Here is a 19,304-nt window from a genome sequence, read left to right on the forward strand (position 1 = left end):
CAGATTTAACTGGGTGTCCTGTATTTCATCTGGGAATCCTAAGTATGAGTCCTCGGGCCTGGGGTGAAGCCCAGATCTGCACTGTTGGTCTGCTCCCCACGTGCTTGTGACGAGAGGGATCCTTAGAACCCATGTTGAGAACCCCTGATCAGGTCAACACCTTCTATGTCAGGAGCCCCTCCTCAGGGCGGCCAGTGGATCCCAGGGCATCCCACAAGTGAGCAAACTTTAATGTTGGTCCAAGGAGGAAAAGGGGGCTGAGAAGCAGCAGGAGAAAACTGTCCCAGGTTTTCAAAGCCAAACATGGTGGATACGGTGTCACGGGCCCTGCAGCCTGAGGGACGGTGCTCATCTTCTCTGAGTGAGTATTTAAGGCTGCCTAGTGGACCCACACCCCAGGATTCTGTCTAGATTCTCTAAACTTTATTTATTTATACCCAGCCTCGTCCCAGAAAGGACTTTAAGCCTCGGAGGTCTCAGTCCATGCAGGGTTCTTGGTGCTGGCGAGTGAGGTTAACACGCCGTCTCTCTGGGACACACACGACAGGTATTAATTGTGTGCTCACCACGAATGGGCATTATTCTGGGAGCTTTACAATGATAACCATCTCATTTAGCCCTCGAGATAAGCCTGCAAGGTCATTGCTGTCGTTGGCCCCATTTTGTAGATGAGGAAACCGAGGTTCCGAGGGGTCCAATGGTTTGTGCAAGAGCGCACCGAGTAGGCCAGTGGCAGAGCTGGGGTTCTGACCCAGGACTGTGTTGCTAACCAGCCCCCATCCTGCCTCCCTACTGAACCAGATACTTCTTGTCACTGAGCTTTGCTGGGCGAATTTTGGGTTACGTTCCGCTTAACCTGGGGCCATACTTTAGGTCCTGATCCCGGGAACATTTCTGATCCGGTGTGATAACAGCTGGCAGGCCTTGAGCGTCTACTCTGGCCAGAGACTTTGACTTTTTATACATAGATACTCTCTCAACGCCCTGCACCGCTAAGAAGACCCAGACCCAGGCATACAGAGAAGCCTGGCCGAGGTCACAAAGCTAGGAAGTTGCAGAGCACTGATCTGCCTAAAAAGGAAGCATCCATCTCTGCATCTTCAGAAGCACACACTTGCTTTCCACCTCCCCTCGCCAAGCTTCACTTTTCAGGAAAACGCTCTCGCTCCGGGCTGGTCGCTAGGCAACCCTTGCATGTAATTCCACGAAATGCCCAGAAGAGGGCGCGAGGACTCGCTCTCCCCGGGCACCCACGCGATGGGGCTGAACTTCGCAGAATCGCGAAAGCAAGAGTGACGCGCTCCAGACGAACTCCACCTGTGGCCGTACCCGAGCCCTAGGCTGCACGGAAGGTGGCACAACACGGCACCTCTGCACCCCACCCCACCCCACCCCCGCAGGGGCCTGGACTCACCGAGGCTGGGTTTTCGATGACCAGTTCGTAGGTCAGCCCTCTGGACCCAAACCTCAGGATGTCTCCGGGTAGGAGCTTCACAGCCACGTTCTGAATGTGGCACTCATTGACGAACGTGCCGTTGCAGGAATTGAAGTCGTGGAGAACAAAGCTGCTTTCGGCCTCATTATATTCAATGAGTGCGTGATGGTTGTCGACGTCTGCAGACTGAAATGCAGAAGGGGGACAGTCAGAGCCAGCAATAACAGGAATAACAAGGAATAACTAGTGCCACTGACACTGGGGGCCCCAATGTGCTAACCACTTCATCTGGCTGGACAGTCACTGCAATCCTCATTTTAAGAGGAGGATGCTGAGGGTCAGAGAGGTTAAGTGACTTGCCTAAGGCCACACAGCTAGTGAGTGGAGGGTCACCAGACCCTGACAGCAGACCCAGAATAGATGCCCAGTTTTGGGGTAGGGCGTCAGGCAACACAGAGGCAAGAGGGAACTCGGGGGGAATTGGCCAGGAATTGGCCACTTGATAGTTCTCTGATCCCATGCAAGGATCCTTTTGGTTGTCCCGAGTGGCAAGACAGCAGAAATGGCCCAACACAAACCAGAAAGGTCAGTTGGCAAGTGACAACTGTCCATTTACTGCAAGTGTTAAAGTTCAGGGGAGGTTTTGTAATAATTGTTGTTTGTTCTATTCATTTTTAAAATAACATGTTTTTTCTAATAATGCAGAAAATGAGAACTAGAGAAAAACACAAAGAAGACATTAAAATCACTTAGACTCCCGTCCCCCAGAGGCAGGCACCGAGAACACGGTGGTTCACATCCTTCCAGTCTTTTCTCTATGCTTACAATCTTTTTAAAAAGTTTAAACACAATTGAGCTCACACCACAAAACATAGTTTTATAACTACCTTTTAAAAGCCTTGGTGTACAATGAAGGTTTTTCCCATGTGCTTAATTATTACTGTTGCTTCTTAAAAGCTAATCAGAATTTATCTAACCAAAGATGATCTATTTTTCAATAGGGGCCCTGGTGTGACCACATTTCCCTCAAAAGAGAGAGACCCCAGACAGTGATTTGTCAGTGGCCTCAGAAACCTCCTGTGTAACCACTTTAATAAGAAGAATGAGCAAAACTCGGCACCAAGGAGGAAATATCACATCCCCACCTGGCCCCGGCGCCCTGGACTATGGGCTGCAGGGCACGTGCGAAGTCCTGTGTCTTCTCAGGACACTGCCTATGAGCCATCCACTCCAGCCTGAGACTTTGCAAATATTTTCTAAGTCACTCTTCTCAGAGTGCCTCACCCAAATTTCATAGAGAGTACTTGGACTTAGAAATCTATACTAATGTCCCACAATATAATTATAACCTATAGCTTATATTAATAATAGCTTATAGTATATGAATAGATAATAATATAACTGCATATATTAGTAGAATATATTAATGACACATTATGTGTAATTACACAAATGCCAGGAAATTTGCTAAGTGCTTTACTGCATTATCCCGTTTCATCTTCACAATAATTCAAAGGGATACTTCCTCATTTCAAAAAAATTTAATTTTTTATTGAAGTCTAGTTGATTTACAATGTTGTGTTAGTTTCAGGTGTACAGCAAAGTGATTCACTTATACATATATATAATATCTATTCTTTTTCAGATTCTTTTCCATCACAGGTTACTGCAAGATATTGAATATAGCTCCCTGTGCTGTACAGTAGGTCCGATAGTTACTCATTTCTTAGATGAGGAAACTGAGGCATAGAACGATTAAGTGTGCCCACAGTCAGCCACTTTGACTCGCTTGGCTTGTTCCCAGGTTTGCCTGATTCAAATGACTGTGCCTTTACCCACTTTTCAAATTCCTACCAAACACTTTGGCACTTAAAATACTGAAACACAAGAAGAAAGCAGGAGTAGCTCTATTAATTTCAGGCAGAGCCAACTTCGGAGGAAGGAAAGTTATCAGGGATAAAGAGAGGCGATACATAGTGATAAAGGGGTCGATTCTCCAAGCAGACATAACAGTCCTTCACTGTATGTACCCAACAATAGAGCATCAAAGTATGGAAGGCAAAAACTGATAGAACTGCAAGGAGAAGCAGATGAATCCATCATGGTAGCTGGAGACCTCAACAGCCCTCTGTCAGTGATGGGCAGACCCACCAGGCAGAAAATTAGGAAGAATGAAGTTGAACTGAACAGCACTACCATCATCTGGATCTAACTGGCAACCACACAGCTTCATCCCACAGCAACAAAACACACATCCTTCTCAAGCTCCCATGGAACATTCATGAAGCAGACCACATTCCAGGCCACAAAATATACCTCAACAAATGTAAAAGGATAGAAATTATGCAAAGTACGTTTTCAGAACACAATGGAATTAGGCTAGAAACCAATACCAGAAAGACAGCTGGAAAATCCCCAAATATTTGGAGATTAAACAACACACCTCTAAATAACAGATGGGTCAAGGAGGGAGTCTCATGGGAAATAAAAATTTATCTTGAGCTAAATGAAAATGAAAATACAACCTATGAAAATTTGCAAGATGCAGTGAAAGCAGTGCTTGGAGGGAAGTTTATGGCATTGAAGGCATACATTTGAAAAGATCTAAGCTTCCACCTTATGAAACTAGAGAAAGAAGAGCAATATAAGCCTACCACAAGCACAAGAAAAGAAGCAATGAATGAAATAAAAAGCAGGAAAACAATAGAGAAAAGTCAGCAAAATAAAGAGCTGTTTGTTTGTTTGTTTTTTTGTAAAGATCAATAAAATTGACAAACCTCTAGCAGGATAACCAAGAAAAAAAGAGAGAAGATACAAATTACTCAAATCAGAAATGAAAGCGATGGCATCACTACTGATCTCATGGACACTGAAGGGATAATAAAGGAATATTATGAATAATTCTATGCCCACAGATTTTATAAGTTAATGAAGTGGACCATTTCCTTGAAAGACACAATCTACTGAAACTCACACAAGGAGAAATAAATACTCTGAATAGACTCATATCTAGTAAAGAATTTGAATCAATAATGAATAACCTTCCAAAATGGAAAGCACCAGGCCTGGATGGGTTCACTGGTCAATTCTATCAAACATTAAGGAAAGAATGATATCAGTTCTAAATAATCTCTTCCAGAAAATAGAAGAAGAGAGAACACTTCCCAGCTCATTCTGTGAGGCCAAGCTTATTCTAATAGCAAAACCAGATAAAGATATTGCAAAACAGGAAAATTGCAGACCAATACCTCCCATGAACATAGATGCAAAATCCTCAACAAAATATTAGCAAATTGAATCCAGTGATGTATAAAAAGACTTCTACACCACAGTCAAGTGGGATTTATTCCAGGTATGCAAGGCTGGTTCAACATTTGGAAATCAATTAATGTAATCCATCACATCAACAGCGTAGAGAAGAGAAATCGCATTATCATAACAGTAGATGCAAAAAGAGCATTTGACAAAATTAAACACCATCCATGATAAACTAACAAACCACCAAACCACCACAACAACTCTTGGCAAATTAGGGATGGAGGGGAACTTCCTCAACCTGATAAAGTACATCTATAAAAACCCTAAAGCTAACGTCATATTTAATGGTGAGAAACTAGAAACTTTCCAATTAAGATCAGGAATAAGGTGAAGATGTCCCCTTTCACCACTCATTTTCAACATTGTACTGTATGTCCTAGCTAATGCAACAAGGCAAGAAAAGAGAATAAAAGATAGATTGGGAAGGAAAAAGAAATCTTCTTTGGTGAGGTGTTTGTTCAGATCTTTTGCCCATTTTGCAGATGGCATGATTGTCTATGCAGAAAATCCCAAAGAACCGACAGAAAGCCCTCCTGGAACTAATGAGCAATTGTACCCAGGTGGCAGAATACATGATTAATATACAAAAGTCAATTGCTTTCCTATATACCAACAATGAACAAGTGGAATATGAAATTAAAAACACAACATCATTTACATTAGCACCAAAAAAAAAATGAATTACCTAGGAATAAATCTCACAAAATACTTAGCTATGTGAAGAGGTATATGAAGAAAACTACAAAATGTTGATGAAAGAAATCAAAGTAGTCTAAATAAATGAAGAGATATTTCATGTTTATTTGAAATTCCTTAATGATATATGATGTTTAACATCTTTTCATATGCTTATTTGACATCTGTAGATTTTCTTTGGTGAGGTGTCTGTTGAGCTCTTTTGCCCATTTTTAAGTTGGGTTGTTTGGTTTCTTACTGTTGATTTTTAAGACTCATTTATATTGTTTATTTATTTATTTTATTGAAATGTAGTCGATTTACAATGTTGTATTAATTTCTGCTGTACAGCAAAGTGATTCAGTTATACATATATATACATTCTTTTTAAAATATTCTTTTCCATTATGGTTTATCACAGGATATTGAATATAGTTCCCTGTGCTATACAGTAGGACCTTGTTGTTTCTGCATCCTGGATGTAACAGCTCACATCTGCTAACCTCAACCCCCCACTCCATCTCTCCCTCAACCCCCTCCCCCTTGGCAACCACAGTCTGTTCTCTATATCCATGAAGACTCATTTATTTTGGATACATGCTTACAGCATCTTTATTCATAACTGCCCAAAACTGGAAGCAACCAAGATGTCCTTTAAAAGGTAAATGGATAGACAAATTGTGGTACATCCATACAATGAAATACTAGGGATAAAAATAAACGAGTTATCAAATAACAAAAAAGACATGGAGGAATCTTAAATGCATATTTCTTAGTGAAAAAACCTAGTCTGAAAAGGTTACATACCGTATGATTCCAACTGTATGAAATTCTGGAAAAAGTAAAACTATAAGGAGAGTAAAAGATCAGTGCTTGCCAGGGGCACAGGGGCTCTGGGGCTCAGGATGAAGACGAGGGGCACAGGGGATTTCAGGGCAGTGAAAATATTTTTTATGATACTGTAATGGTGGATACTTGTCACTATACATTTGTCAAAACGAAAGAACGTACAACGCAAAGAGTGAACCCTAATGTAACCTATGGACTTAGTTAATAATAGCATATCAATATTGGTTCATCAGTTGTAACAAATGTACCGCACTAATGCATGAGGTTAATAATAGGGGAAACTGTGTGTATTGGAGGGGTGGATATATGGGAACTCTCTGTATTCTCTGCTAAAATTCCTGTAAACCTAAAACTGTTCAAAAAAATAAAGTATTAAAAAAAATGAAAACACATTAGCTCTTTGGAAAATGTCACCCACATCATCTTCATCACCATTGCCATTGATCTTTGTGTCCTTTGAACCTTTGATAACCCATGAATGAGAGAAATTCTGTCTGTGACATTTTGTTTGTCTCTTGCCAGGCTTCACTGCGTTCAGTTCCTCAAAAACTGTCAGACCATTATTAAGACATCAAAGCAAGCAGGAAGTTTTCAATGACTCCACAAATTTGGGTGAGCCTCTACCACATGTTAGGCCAGGAGACAGCTTCCTAGTTCGGCCCTATAATATCACTCGCTCCCTTTACTTGGAAAATTGCTAAATGCTGCTCCTGGACAGACGCCCTGCTGCTAATACAGACTGAGTCTATAAGCCCCAGCCTACTGAGCTGTCCCACTATGAGATGAACTGTTATTTATTCATTATTATTTTTATTATTATCCTTATCGTCCTCTCACATATTTTGAGGGCTTCCTGTGAACTGGGCCCTGCTGAAGCATTTTGTGTGCATTTTTATCATTTAATCTGCATGACAGCCCTAAACAGGGACTCTATTGTTATCTCCATCTTAGAGATGAAGAAGCTGAGACTCAACAGGTGAAGTGAGAGGACAGCATTACCTTGATCCCAAACCCAGACAAGGACACGACAGGACAACCACAGACCAATATCTCTTATGAACACCGACACCACAGTCCTCAACCAAACAGGAGGAAACCGAATGCAACAGCACAGTAAAAGGATCATACACTATGACCAAGTGGCATTTATTCTTGGAATGCAGACCTGATGGTTCAACATATGAAAATTAATCCACGTAATACATCACATTAACAGAAAGAAGGAAAAAAATGATCATCTCGAAGGACGTACAAAAAGCATTTGACAAAATGCAACACTCTTTCATGATAAAAGCACTCAACAAACAGGGAATAGAGGGAAATTACCTCAACGTAATAAAGGTCAAATATGAAAGGCCCACAGGTAGCATCATACTCAAAGGTGAAAGACTGAAAGCTTTTCCTCTAATTTCAAGAATAAGATAAGGATACCTGCTTTTGCCACTTCTATTCAACAAAGTACTGGAAGTCATAGCCAGAGCAATTAGGCAAGAAAAAGAAATAAAGACATCCAAATTCGAAAGGAAGAAGTCAAATTATCTCTGTTCACAGGCAACATGATCTTACATGTACAAAATCCTAAAGAGTCTATGAAAAACCACAACCCTCTTAGAACTAAAAAATACCATTCACTAGCAAAATCGTAGGACACAAAATCAACACACAAACATCAGTTGTGTTTCTATATGCTCACAATGAACAATCTGAAAAGGAAGTTAAGAAAATAATTTCATTTACAATAGCATCAAAATGAATAACATATTTTGGGATAAATTTAACCAAGGTGGTAAAAGATGTGTACACTGAAAACTACAAAGTGCTGCTGAAAGAAATTAAAGACACAAATAAATGGAAAGACACCCTGTATTCGTGGGTTGGAAGACTTAATATTGTTAAGATGTCATTACTACACAGCAGGATCTACAGATTCAAAATCCCAACAGCAGTTTTTGCAGAAATAGAAAAATCCATCCTAAAATTCATATGGAATCTCAGTGGACCCCAAATAGCCAAAATAATCTTGAGAAAGAAAAGCAAAGTTGGAGGTCTCACACTTCCTGATTTCAAAACTTACTGCATACAAAGGTACAGTAATCAAAACAGTGTGATACTGACATAAGGTCAGGCACATAGGCCAATAGAATAGAATAGAGAGCACAGAAATAAAAGTTTGCATATATGGTCCAATGATTTTTGACAAGGGTGCCAAGATTATTCAATGGGGAAAGAACAGTATTTTCAACAAATGATGCTGGGAAAGACTGCAAAAGAATTAAGTTGAACTCTTACCTTACACCATGTATAAAAATTAACTCAAAGTGGATCAAAGACTTAAACATAGTCTAAAACTATAAAACTTTTAGAGGAAAGCACAGGAGGAAAGCTTTATGACATTGGATTTGGCAATGCATTTTTGGATATGATACCAAAAGCATAGGCAGCAAAAGTAAAAATAGATAAATTCAACTATATCAAAAATTAAAACTTCTGTGAATCAAAGGACACAATAAACAGGGTGAAAGGCCATCTAGAGAATGGGAGAAAATAGTTGCAAATCACAAATCTGAAAAAGGGTTAATATGAAGAATATATAGAGAACTATAACTCAACAACAACAACAAAAAAGAACCCCCAAATAACTTGATCAAATATGGGCATAGAACTGGAATAGACATTTCTCCAAAGAAGATATATAAATGTCCAACAAGCATATAAAAAGATGCTCAACATTACTAGTCATTAGGGAAATTCAAATCAAAACCACAGTGAGATACCACCTCATACCCATTAGGATGGCTACTATCAAAAACAAACAAACAGCAACAGAAAATAACAAGTGTTGGCAAGGATGTAGAGTAGGGGAACACTTATGTACCGCTGAGAATGTAAAATGGTGCAGCTGATATGGAAAACAGTAGAGCGGCTTCTCAAACAATTTAGGATAAAATTATCATATGATCCAGCAAGTCCACTTCCGGGTATATACCCCAAAGAATTGAAAACAGGAACTTAAAGAGTTATTTGTACACTCATGTTTATAGTAGCATTATTCACAATTGCCAAAAGGTGGAAGCCACCCAAGTGCCCACTGACCGATGATTGGATAAGCAAAATGTGGTCCATCCATACAGTGGAATATTATTCAGTGTAGGAGGAAGGAAATTCTGACACATGCTACAACATGGATGAACCGTGAGGACATGATATGAAATAAGTGTCACAAAAAAGCAAATTTTGTATGATTCCACTATGTGAGGTACATAAAGTAGTCAAGCTCATAGAAACAAAATAGAACGGGGGTTGCCAGGAGCTGGGGAAGGGGAAACGGGGAATTGTTGTTTAATGGGTACAGTTTCAGTTTTGCAAGATGAAAAATTCTGAGGCTGGTTGCACAACAATGTGAATAACTTACAACTACTGATCTGTACACTTAAAAGTGGTTAAGACGGTAAACTTTATAGGTATTTTACCACGATTTAAAAAATGGCTAAGATGAAGGGACTCACTCAACATCAGGATGCTGGCCCAGGGCAATATCAGGGTTTGAACCCGAGTCTAATTCCAAAATTTGTACCTTTGATTTGTACCCTGTGATTTTCAGAGTAGAGAGTGATTTAATAATGAGAGAGGAGACAGGCAGGACCTAATATACAAAACAAGTGCATTTTTTAAGGCTCCTGCATTGAAAATGTCTTTAAAAAGTATATAGTGAGTCCATAAAATATTGAGACGTTTCAATTTCTATTAAGAATGACCATCTGCTCTGATGACCCCTGTGCTTTAAGGAAGCCTCCTCGGGAAGCTGACTTAGTTATGACATTGCCCTGAGGTTCACTGACATTGTCGCTGAGGTTCGACGTGTACCTGGAACCGTCCTTTGGAGCTAGGTTTCAACCTTGCATCACCTGGCACTGGGAAGCCCCATCTCAGACCATAACCTCCCACTCCCGGCCTTCCTTATCCTCTGTCTCGTCCTCTCCTTGAGTCACGTAGCCTTTGCTCCCTGTTTGCTCCCTAGGGGTAATGCCCTATGCTCAACCAGCCTGGGCCCTGTTCAAGCTCACCAGCTCCTTCAAGCCCATCCCGGCCCCCAAACCCTCCTGCCACCCTCACACTTCTGTCCTGAGGCTGGCCCAGTGCCCTTTGGGCCCCACAGCCAGCAGGTCCCTGCTCTCAGGCTTTTCATTCTACTTTGACAACAGCCTCCTAGGTCTTCACCTCCTGCACCTGCCTGCATCCTCCGTCTGCTTCTCTCGACCCTCCTCCATCCCTTTACACGGCGCCCTCTGCCCAGCAGGCCCACCTGTGCGGCTACATCCATGGGCTGATGGGCTCCTTGTGTCTGGTTTCTGGTTGGGTTTGGCCAATGGGGGGGTTAGAGATCAGAGCAGGGAGAGAGCTTGGGGTACTTACTCCCCTGGCTTCCATTCTCTGGGGCCACACAGCTTCCCTCAGAGGACTCTACCCAGCCCTCGGGGTCTCCAGGTCCCAGGAAATGCCCCTGCCCCTCACCCCTCAGCTCTGGGGGTGGGAACAGTCCTCACTCATACTAGCTCTGGGCCCTGCACTATCCTTTGTGGTTTCTCTGAGCCCTGCCCACTCCCTATGGAGTCCCTTCAGGAAACTCCCCTCCATCACTCCACACCCCTGTGAATGTGCCTTCAGCTCCCTGCCAGGACCTGGACTTCCCAGGCTTGGAGAAGCTCCTAGATGGGACCTTCAAGGCTTCTCTTAGCTGCCAAGGGCTTCCGGGTGGTCCTGCCTTCATCCCACCCTGGTCTGGTCCCTCTCCTCAACCATCTCCTCTTCTGCATCCTCACCTTGACAGTGTAACTTCCGTCTAACCTGTGAACGTGCTCACCACCCCCTCGGCCTGGAAACGCCGCCCCTTCCCCCTTCCTTTCCTTTATTGTCAAATGGCTTCAAGAGGGTCCTCTCCCGCTGGGTCCTCAACCCACTGCCATTGCCCTCGGGGGCCTCCTCGGGCTCTCGGCCTCCCTGTGACATGAGACACAGTTTTCAGAGAGAGGCACGTGGCCTGATGGTTCAGGGGTTGGGGGAGCAGGGCAACGTGGTGGTTATTAGACTGGGCTCGAGTCCAGCTCTCCTACTTCCTAGCAGGGTGACCTTGGGCAAGTGATACCTCAGCTTCCTCATCTGTAAGGTAACAAAAGGACAGTCTTATAAGCTACTGGTGACGTATAAATGATATAATACATACTAAAGCACTTAGAAGAGAACATAGGGCAAATGGGAAATGTTCTCTATTATGAGCAAGAGGATGGGCTCTGGAGTTAGAAAGCCTTGAGTTCAAGTCCCACCTCTGCTACCTTCCAGCTGTGCAGCCTGGGGCACGGTTCTTTGCTTCTCTTTGGTTGCTCCCTGAGCAGCAAAAATGAGTTTGATAAGCTGGGCTTCGTAGGATTGACAAAAGGTACTCCTTGGTGACATGTTCTAAGGAGTGGGATAACATTTTTGAAATTAACTTGTGTGTGTGTGTTTGTGTGTGTGTGTGTGTGTGTGTTTTATCTATTTCTTTTAACCTTTTGGTTCTAGGCTATCCCATCCCCCAGCCCCATCCCCCCACTGCCTCCAGAAAGGGATGTAGTGCAGAAATAGTAAAAAAAAAAATGGGGTTTTCAAAAGAATAAGGATATGAGGAAACGGCCAGGCGCTGGTAAGATGACAGGTCTGGGATTGGAAGGAAAGAAGAAGCTTCTCTGCTTCCCCGTCAGCTGGATCCTTCCTCCCCGGTCTCCCCGGGAGAGCCCTGTGGACCGGCAAGGCCTCAGGAGAGGCTGGTCCTGAAATCAGACTGCCCGAGCGTGGTGCCCAGTGCCCCAGCCTCCCTCTGTGACCTCAGGCAGGATACTCAGCCTATCTGTGCCTCAACGCCCTCATCTGTAAAGTGGGGCAAACAACATTAACCTCCTAAGGATGAAATGAGTTAATACACTCGAGAGTGCTCAGAACAGTACCTGGCACAAAGCAAGCTGTCTCTGTGATGAATACCCTCAGCCTGGCAGCAGCTCTCTGGCTCCCTCACCTCTCTGACTGCTTCCAGGTCTCCACGCCGGGCTCCTCTCCCTGCAGATGTCCATTTCCTCCACACTCTGTCCATGGGCTGGGGCCACTGTGCCACCCCCTGGATTCGCAGGTGTGTATTTCCAACCCCTGGTTCATCTCCAGGCCCCAAACTGCCTGGCTGCTTCCGGGATGTTGAGGTGCTCACTCAACCAGTCCTGCTTCCTGCCCTCTTGGTAACGGGATTATCACCTGCCAGCTCATCCAGCCATCTTTCTCCATGGCCTGTGGCATTGATCCTACTGATTCTTCCAGAAAGCTCTCAGACCAGTCCCAAAGCAACGGTCCAGTCAGGTGGTAGTATTAATGTGGTGGGCAGAATGGTCTCCCAAAGATGCCCATGCCCTGATCCTCAGAACCTGGGAATATGCTCCATGAGGTGGCCAAAGGGACTGTGCCGATGTCAAGGTTACTAATCAGTGCTCTTAAAAGAGGGAGACTAAGGACTTCCCTGGTGTTGCAGTGGTCAAGAATCCGCCTGCCAATGCAGGGGACACGGGTTCGAGCCCTGGTCCGGGAAGATCCCACATGCCATGGAGCAACGAAGCCCGTGTGCCACAACTACCGAGCCTGCGCTCCAGAGCCCACGAGCCACAACTACTGAGCCCACGTGCCACAGCTACTGAATCCGCGTGCCTAGAGCCCGTGCTCCACAACAAGAGAAGCCACTGCAATGAGAAGCCCGTGCACCGCAACAAAGAGTAACCCTCGCTCGCTGCAACTAGAGAAAGCCTGTGCTCAGCAACGAAGACCAAACCTAGCCAAAAACTTTTTAAAAATTTTTTAAAAAGTGGGAGACTATCCTGGGTTATCCAGGTGGGACTAATTGAACTCCACCAGTCCTTATAAGCAGAGAACTTACTCTGGCTGGATTGGAGAGATAAGTGGTGTTTCTTGCTGGGCCCCCACTTAACAGCCCCAATGCTCCTCTTCCTGGGAAAGCACCAGGTCAACGTTTCCTCTTTACCCAAATCCCCCCCTAGATGGCACCACCTCAGTCTGTGGCATGAATGAGGATCACAAGAACATTCATCTCACATTTCACTGACAACCCCCATTCTCGATTCCACAGGGTGGAATTTCCCTAGCTTAGTCAATTATCTTGTTATCTCAGTTAACTGAGAATTTCCAATTTAGATATTAGATGTTCCCTAAGCTAAATTTACACTCAAAAAGTGAAGCTTTGGGGCTTCCCTGGTGGCGCAGTGGTTGAGAGTCCGCCTGCCGATGCAGGGGACACGGGTTCGTGCCCCGGTCCAGGAAGATCCCACATGCTGCGGAGCAGCTGGGCCCGTGAGCCATGGCCGCTGAGCCTGCGCGTCTGGAGCCTGTGCTCCGCAACGGGAGAGGCCACAACAGTGAGAGGCCCCCGTAACGCAAAAAAAAAAAAAAAAAAAAAAAAAAGTGAAGCTTCTGTTTTTAGAAGCTTGAGTCAGCTCAGTCTGAAACTCAGCCCCACCTCCCCCGACTAGCTGTGTGATTTGGGCCAGTTCCTTAACCTTTCTGAGTCCCATGTCCATGTCATCAAATGAGGATAATAATGATAATAGTAGTTCTCACCCGCACAGGATTTGTTCTGTGGATATAATTCTATAAATACAGAACATACATAGATGATGTATAAAGCCATGTGAGATGCAGTAAGTAGTCCATAAATGTATGCTGTAGCTGTTTGTATTATGTATGCTATTCAAAAGATTATGATCTTTCTTTCATCTCACATCCATCAGAATGGCTAGTATAAAAAAAAAGGGAAATCACAAGTGTTGGTGAGGACGCAGGGAAAGTGGAACCCTTGTGCCCTGTTGTGAGAATGTAACTTGGTGCAGCCACTATGGAAAACAGCATGGCAGTTCCTCAAACAATTAAAAATAAAATTATCATATGATCCAGCAAGTCTACTTTTGGGTATATATCCCAAAGAACTGAAAGCAGGGCCTTGAAGAGATATTTATACACCCATGTTCATAGCATTGTTTGCAACAGCCAAAAGGTGGAAACAACCCAAGTGTCCATCAGTAGATGAATGAATAAACAAAATGTGGTGAATCCACACAATGGAATATTATTCAGCCTTAAAAAAGGAAGGAAATTCGGACACATGCTACAGCATGGATGAACATGGACATTATACTCAGTGAAAGGATATTATACTCAGTGAAAGAAGCCAGTCATGAAAAGACAAATACTGTTATGATTCTACTTATATGAGATACCCAGAGTAGCCAAGGTCATAGAGACAGAAAGCAGAACGGTGGTTGCTGGGGGCTGGGATGGGGGGACAAGGGGAGTTGTTGTTTCATGGGTGCAGTTTCAGTTCTGCAAGATTCAAAGAGTTCTGGAGATGGATGGGGGTGATGGCTGCACAACAGTGTGAATATATTTAATGCCACTGAACTGCACACTTAATAAAAGTGGTTAAGATGGTAAATTTTATGTTATGCATATCTTACCACAATAAAAAAAATGAGAAAAATGAGATCACGATCTAGCCCTTTCCTCTGAACTTTTTCCTCTTGGAAGCCCTCCATCTGCTGGTGAGAAACTAGTCCCATCAATTGCTGTGCTGGGTACTGACCAATGAAATCAGCCGCCAGTTCCCAAACAGGGGGCAAAACATTCCCTGAGGACTGGTGAGAGCTAACAGGTGAACCACCAGAGCAAGGAGCACTTGGGGAGAAGCCAGGGGTGAGGTGGGGGTGAGGGGGGAGGATGGGAGCACGACCCAGGCAGGAGGACAAGCGCGATGCAGATGGGGAGCCAGCAAGTGCACCCTCCCAGGCCTGTTTCATTCCGTGGATTTCCCCACAGAGAGTCCACCTGTCACCTTATGTCTCAAAATGCAGGTGTTCGCTTAGAATAAGAGAAATGTGAATTAAAATGACACAGGTACCATACTTCACCCCGTAGATCAGTGAAGATCCAATGGGGGGTCAGCACCCTAGGCTGGGGAGGGAGTGGGAGACGGGCGTCCACTGCTGGCAGGACACCACATCCGGAAACCTCTGGTGGACAATTTGGCCATGCCCATCAGAGCTACAGCTGTGTGTGTCCTTTGACAGAGCAGACATACCTGCATGTCCGTGAAATTATGCAAATAATAGGAGAATCCCAGCAGCCTTGTTTAATAATAATAAACAAGATTAAGGTGTAGGCTCTGGTTCTTTCCTGAGAGGCAGCCCAGAACTGACAGGGGCCAGGAAAAGGGACGAGAGTCATCTGGCTGGATGGGATCTGGGGTATGTGTATGAGATCAGTCTGGCTTCATGACCCTCAGATCCCACGCGAGAAGGGCTGACACAGGCTGGAGAGATGGCTAAACCCATGAGAAAGGAGATGCCTGGCAGGACACTGACCACCGAGGGTGAGGTGTGGACACCAGCATTTCAACCCCCTGTCATGTCTGTTCTTTCTTTTTCTCTTCCATCTCCACCTTCCTAGCTGCAGCCCTGCACTGACTTGGGCTGTCCTAGAGCTCAGTCTTCTAGGGATCCTGGGACTTCCCCAGGGTGGGACTGGGGGAGTCCCTGGGGAGGGGGTAGGGTCAGTCAGCCCTTCATTGTTTACCCTTCGCTTCTCTTTTCCTCAAAACAAAGTTTATTGAAAGAATACACACACACACACAAGCAGGAGCTCTGCTGATCAAGAAGGGAGAGGGAGGGAGCACTGATGGTGGGGTTCTCAAAGTGTGGTCCTGGAACCAACTCCAGGGACTCCATTCCCCCCACCTGAACCTGGGGAGCATACAAATGTGAAGATTCCTGGGCCTTACCCCAAACCCACTGGGTCAGAATGCCTAGGAGTTCATGTTGAACAACCACTCTTAAACATGAGGAAAATCCAACAACCACTGGCTTTGGTGTTTCTTCATTCTGGAAGAACTGAGTCCCTTTCTCAGCAGAGTTTAAATAACAGCCATATCCAACTCTAAAAAATACAGTTTACAAGGTACATCAAATCATATAAATTATAACTTGCAAGGTTTAGCTGTGAAATGAGCAAGGCTGAGGCTTTTGAGCCGTGTAAAATGGGAGAGGGGAGATTGTGAATAGAGCTCCTGATGGCTCGTCTGCACACAGCAGCCGGGATGTTCACTGGCAGGTCTCCCCCTTGTTTACAATCCTTCAAACCTTCTTCCCACTGCTTTTCAGATAAAGATCAAAACCCTTATGGTGACATGAAGGAGGCCGACTTGTCCCTTAGCCCTCCTCCTTCCCACTCTGACTTCTGGACGCCCTGGTTTTCTCTCAGTCCCTTGGGTTCACAATATGCTCTTCCACCCCAGGACCCTTGCACATGCCATTCCCTTCTCCTATTGTCTAGTTAAGTCCTCCTTGTCTTCCATATTCCTTTCCTTTACAGCCCCAATGTTGGAATGGAATTAGTCACACCTTTGTGGGATCATTTGACTTATTTCTCTCTCTCCTGGCAGCTTCCTGATGGCAGGGACCATGTCCAGTTCTGACATCACTGTACCCCTAGACTTGGCTCGGTGCTGAGGCTCTGGGTAAATACTGTGCAATGAATGAGTGATAGCAACAGTTATCACTGTTGACTATAAACAGTTCTCACTAGCCTGGCTATAAACAGGCTTCCTACTGCCTTAGGGAACCAAACTCCTTACAGGATATAGAAAAAAGTCTGGAGGGTAAAACCCAGCAAATATCAATATTGATTTTTCCCTGAGCCAAATGATTACAAGTGACTTTTATTTTCTTCCTTATATTTTCCTTTCTCCCAATTTTTAAAAACAAGAAGCATGTAACTACCTTCCATTATCGGAAAGAGTAAATGATGTCGAAATACTACAATACCAATAGTCAAAACAACATGTCAGCCTTGCTGATGAGTAGAAATCTTTAGAAGCATGACTGCCTATTCTTTAGGATTGATGCAGGCAAATAAAACAAACAATCTTTTTTATTTGCTAGATGTAACCTCTGGGTAATTGCAAGGATGATTTTTAGTAATATAAATCCCTGACATTTTTTTTGTGTGTGTGTGGTACACGGGCCTCTCACTGTTGTGGCCTCTCCTGTTGTGGAGCTCAGGCTCCGGACACGCTGGCTCAGCGGCCATGGCTCACGGGCCCAGCCGCTCCGTGGCATGTGGGATATTCCCGGACCGGGGCACGAACCCGTGTCCCTTGCATTGGCAGGCAGACTCTCAACCACTTCGCAACCAGGGAAGCCTAGTGACGTATTTCTTAGGCTAAGTCTGAGGAGCAGTAAGCAGTCAATTATTTATATACAATGAATGCAACTCAATTTCTGTCTCGTTAATAACTGTCCTCATTAGTTCCCTTTTCCAAATGGCTTATTAATGTCAGTGGGTCCTCATCTCAACCCTGTGCACCACTGAGGATTCTTCTCAGTCTCTGTTTTATGAGACCATAATAATGATCATTGTGTCATTCACTGAGCACCAAATGCCAGGCTCTTTATATGCATTTCTCACTTAATCCTCAGAATAACCCTGTGAGGTAAGAGGTTTACAGACAGGGAAAAGGAGCTCAGAGTGATTAAGTAATTTGGTTGAAGTCACTCAGCCACAAAGTAGCCTAATGAGATTCAAACCCAGGTCTGTCTATCTCCAAAGCCCGTGCTTTTAAAAATTACTACAGTTTTCTAATATCATAGTCAGGTTCAAAACAGAGATCTCTGTCTCTACTTTAGCCAGACAGGAAATAAAACGACCCCAAATCTATGCCTTGTTAGGATAAAGAAGAAACTACAGTTCTTCTTCTTCTTCTTTTCCCTCCCACTTTGCACACTGAACAGATGTTCTGTGTCCTTGAAGGGAGACCATATCATGGAGGAGAATCTCACGGGGAGGTTCATGGAGTTATCTTTAAATCTGTTGCATTTACAATAAACATTCTCAGAAAACTAGGAATAAAGGGGGAAATTTCTCACTGGGTAAGAACATGTATAAAAACCCTACAGCTAACTCCTACTTAATGGTGAAAGAGTAACTGCTTTCCCCTAAGGTCAGGAACAAGCGAATATAAGGATTTATACACTGCTCTTGTTCAGCAGAGTCCTGGAAGTCTTAACCAGGGAAATAAAGCAAGGAAAAGAAGATTAAAAGCATTCAGATCTCCTTTTCTGAAAGAAGAAATAAAATTGTTCTTATTTGCAGATGACATGATTGTTTATGTATAAAATCCCAAGAAATCTACAAAAGCCCTTATATAAGAAAGTGCAGTTAAGGTTGCAAGATACCAAGAAGCATACAAAAATCAACTGTATTTCTATATACTGTCAATGAACATGTGGACACCAAAATTAAAAATATAATACCATTTACAATCACTCAAAAAAAAAGACAGAGACATACTTAAGTGTAAATCTAACAAAACACGTACAGGACTCGTATGCTGAAAACTACAAAACACTCATGAGAGACACTGAATAAATGGAGAAATATACCATGTTCATGAATTGGAGGACAATATAGGAGTATATCAATTATTCTCACATTGATATATAGGATAAAACACAATTCCAATCAAAATTACAGCATGATATTTTGTGTATACAGACAGGCTTACACTAAAATGTAAATGGAAAGGCAAAGCAACTAGAAGAGGTTAAAAAATTTCTTTAAGGAAAAGTGGGAGGAATCACTCTACCTGATTTAAGACTTACATAGCGACAGTAATCAAGGCTATCTCATAATGGTAGATCCATTATGACAAATAGATCCATGAAACATAATAGGGAACTAAGAAGTAGCCCCCATAGAAAGTATGGCCAGATTATTTTTGACAAACTTGCAAAAGCAATTCAATGGAGAAAGGATAGTCTTTTCAACAAATGGTTCTGGAACAACTAAATATCCACATGCAAGAAAAATGAACTTTGACCTAAATCTCACATCATAAACGACAGTGAACCCAAAATGGTTCATAGATTTAAACATAAAACTATAAAACACTTAG

General features: G+C 43.5%; 1 protein-coding gene and 1 pseudogene across 2 annotated transcripts in view; both read right to left on the reverse strand.

The window, feature by feature from the left end:
• The window catches only part of LOC308611089 (centrosomal protein of 78 kDa-like), a 727,725-nt pseudogene that overhangs the window by 284,695 nt on the left and 423,726 nt on the right, over nucleotides 1-19,304 (reverse strand). The window lies entirely within an intron of this gene.
• Nucleotides 1-19,304, reverse strand: part of LOC308611081 (forkhead-associated domain-containing protein 1-like) — a gene marked incomplete at its 3' end in the record, with an annotated part of 87,922 nt that overhangs the window by 66,232 nt on the left and 2,386 nt on the right. Inside the window, exon 2 of the mRNA XM_081260010.1 lies at nucleotides 1,415-1,621. Within this exon, the coding sequence (XP_081116136.1) occupies nucleotides 1,415-1,621 (207 nt within the window). The remainder of the gene's footprint in view (nucleotides 1-1,414; nucleotides 1,622-19,304) is intronic.

This window comes from Mesoplodon bidens, assembly GCF_964165515.1.
Source record: "Mesoplodon bidens genome assembly, contig: HAP1_SCAFFOLD_157, whole genome shotgun sequence".
Classification (NCBI taxonomy): Eukaryota; Metazoa; Chordata; class Mammalia; order Artiodactyla; family Ziphiidae; genus Mesoplodon; species Mesoplodon bidens.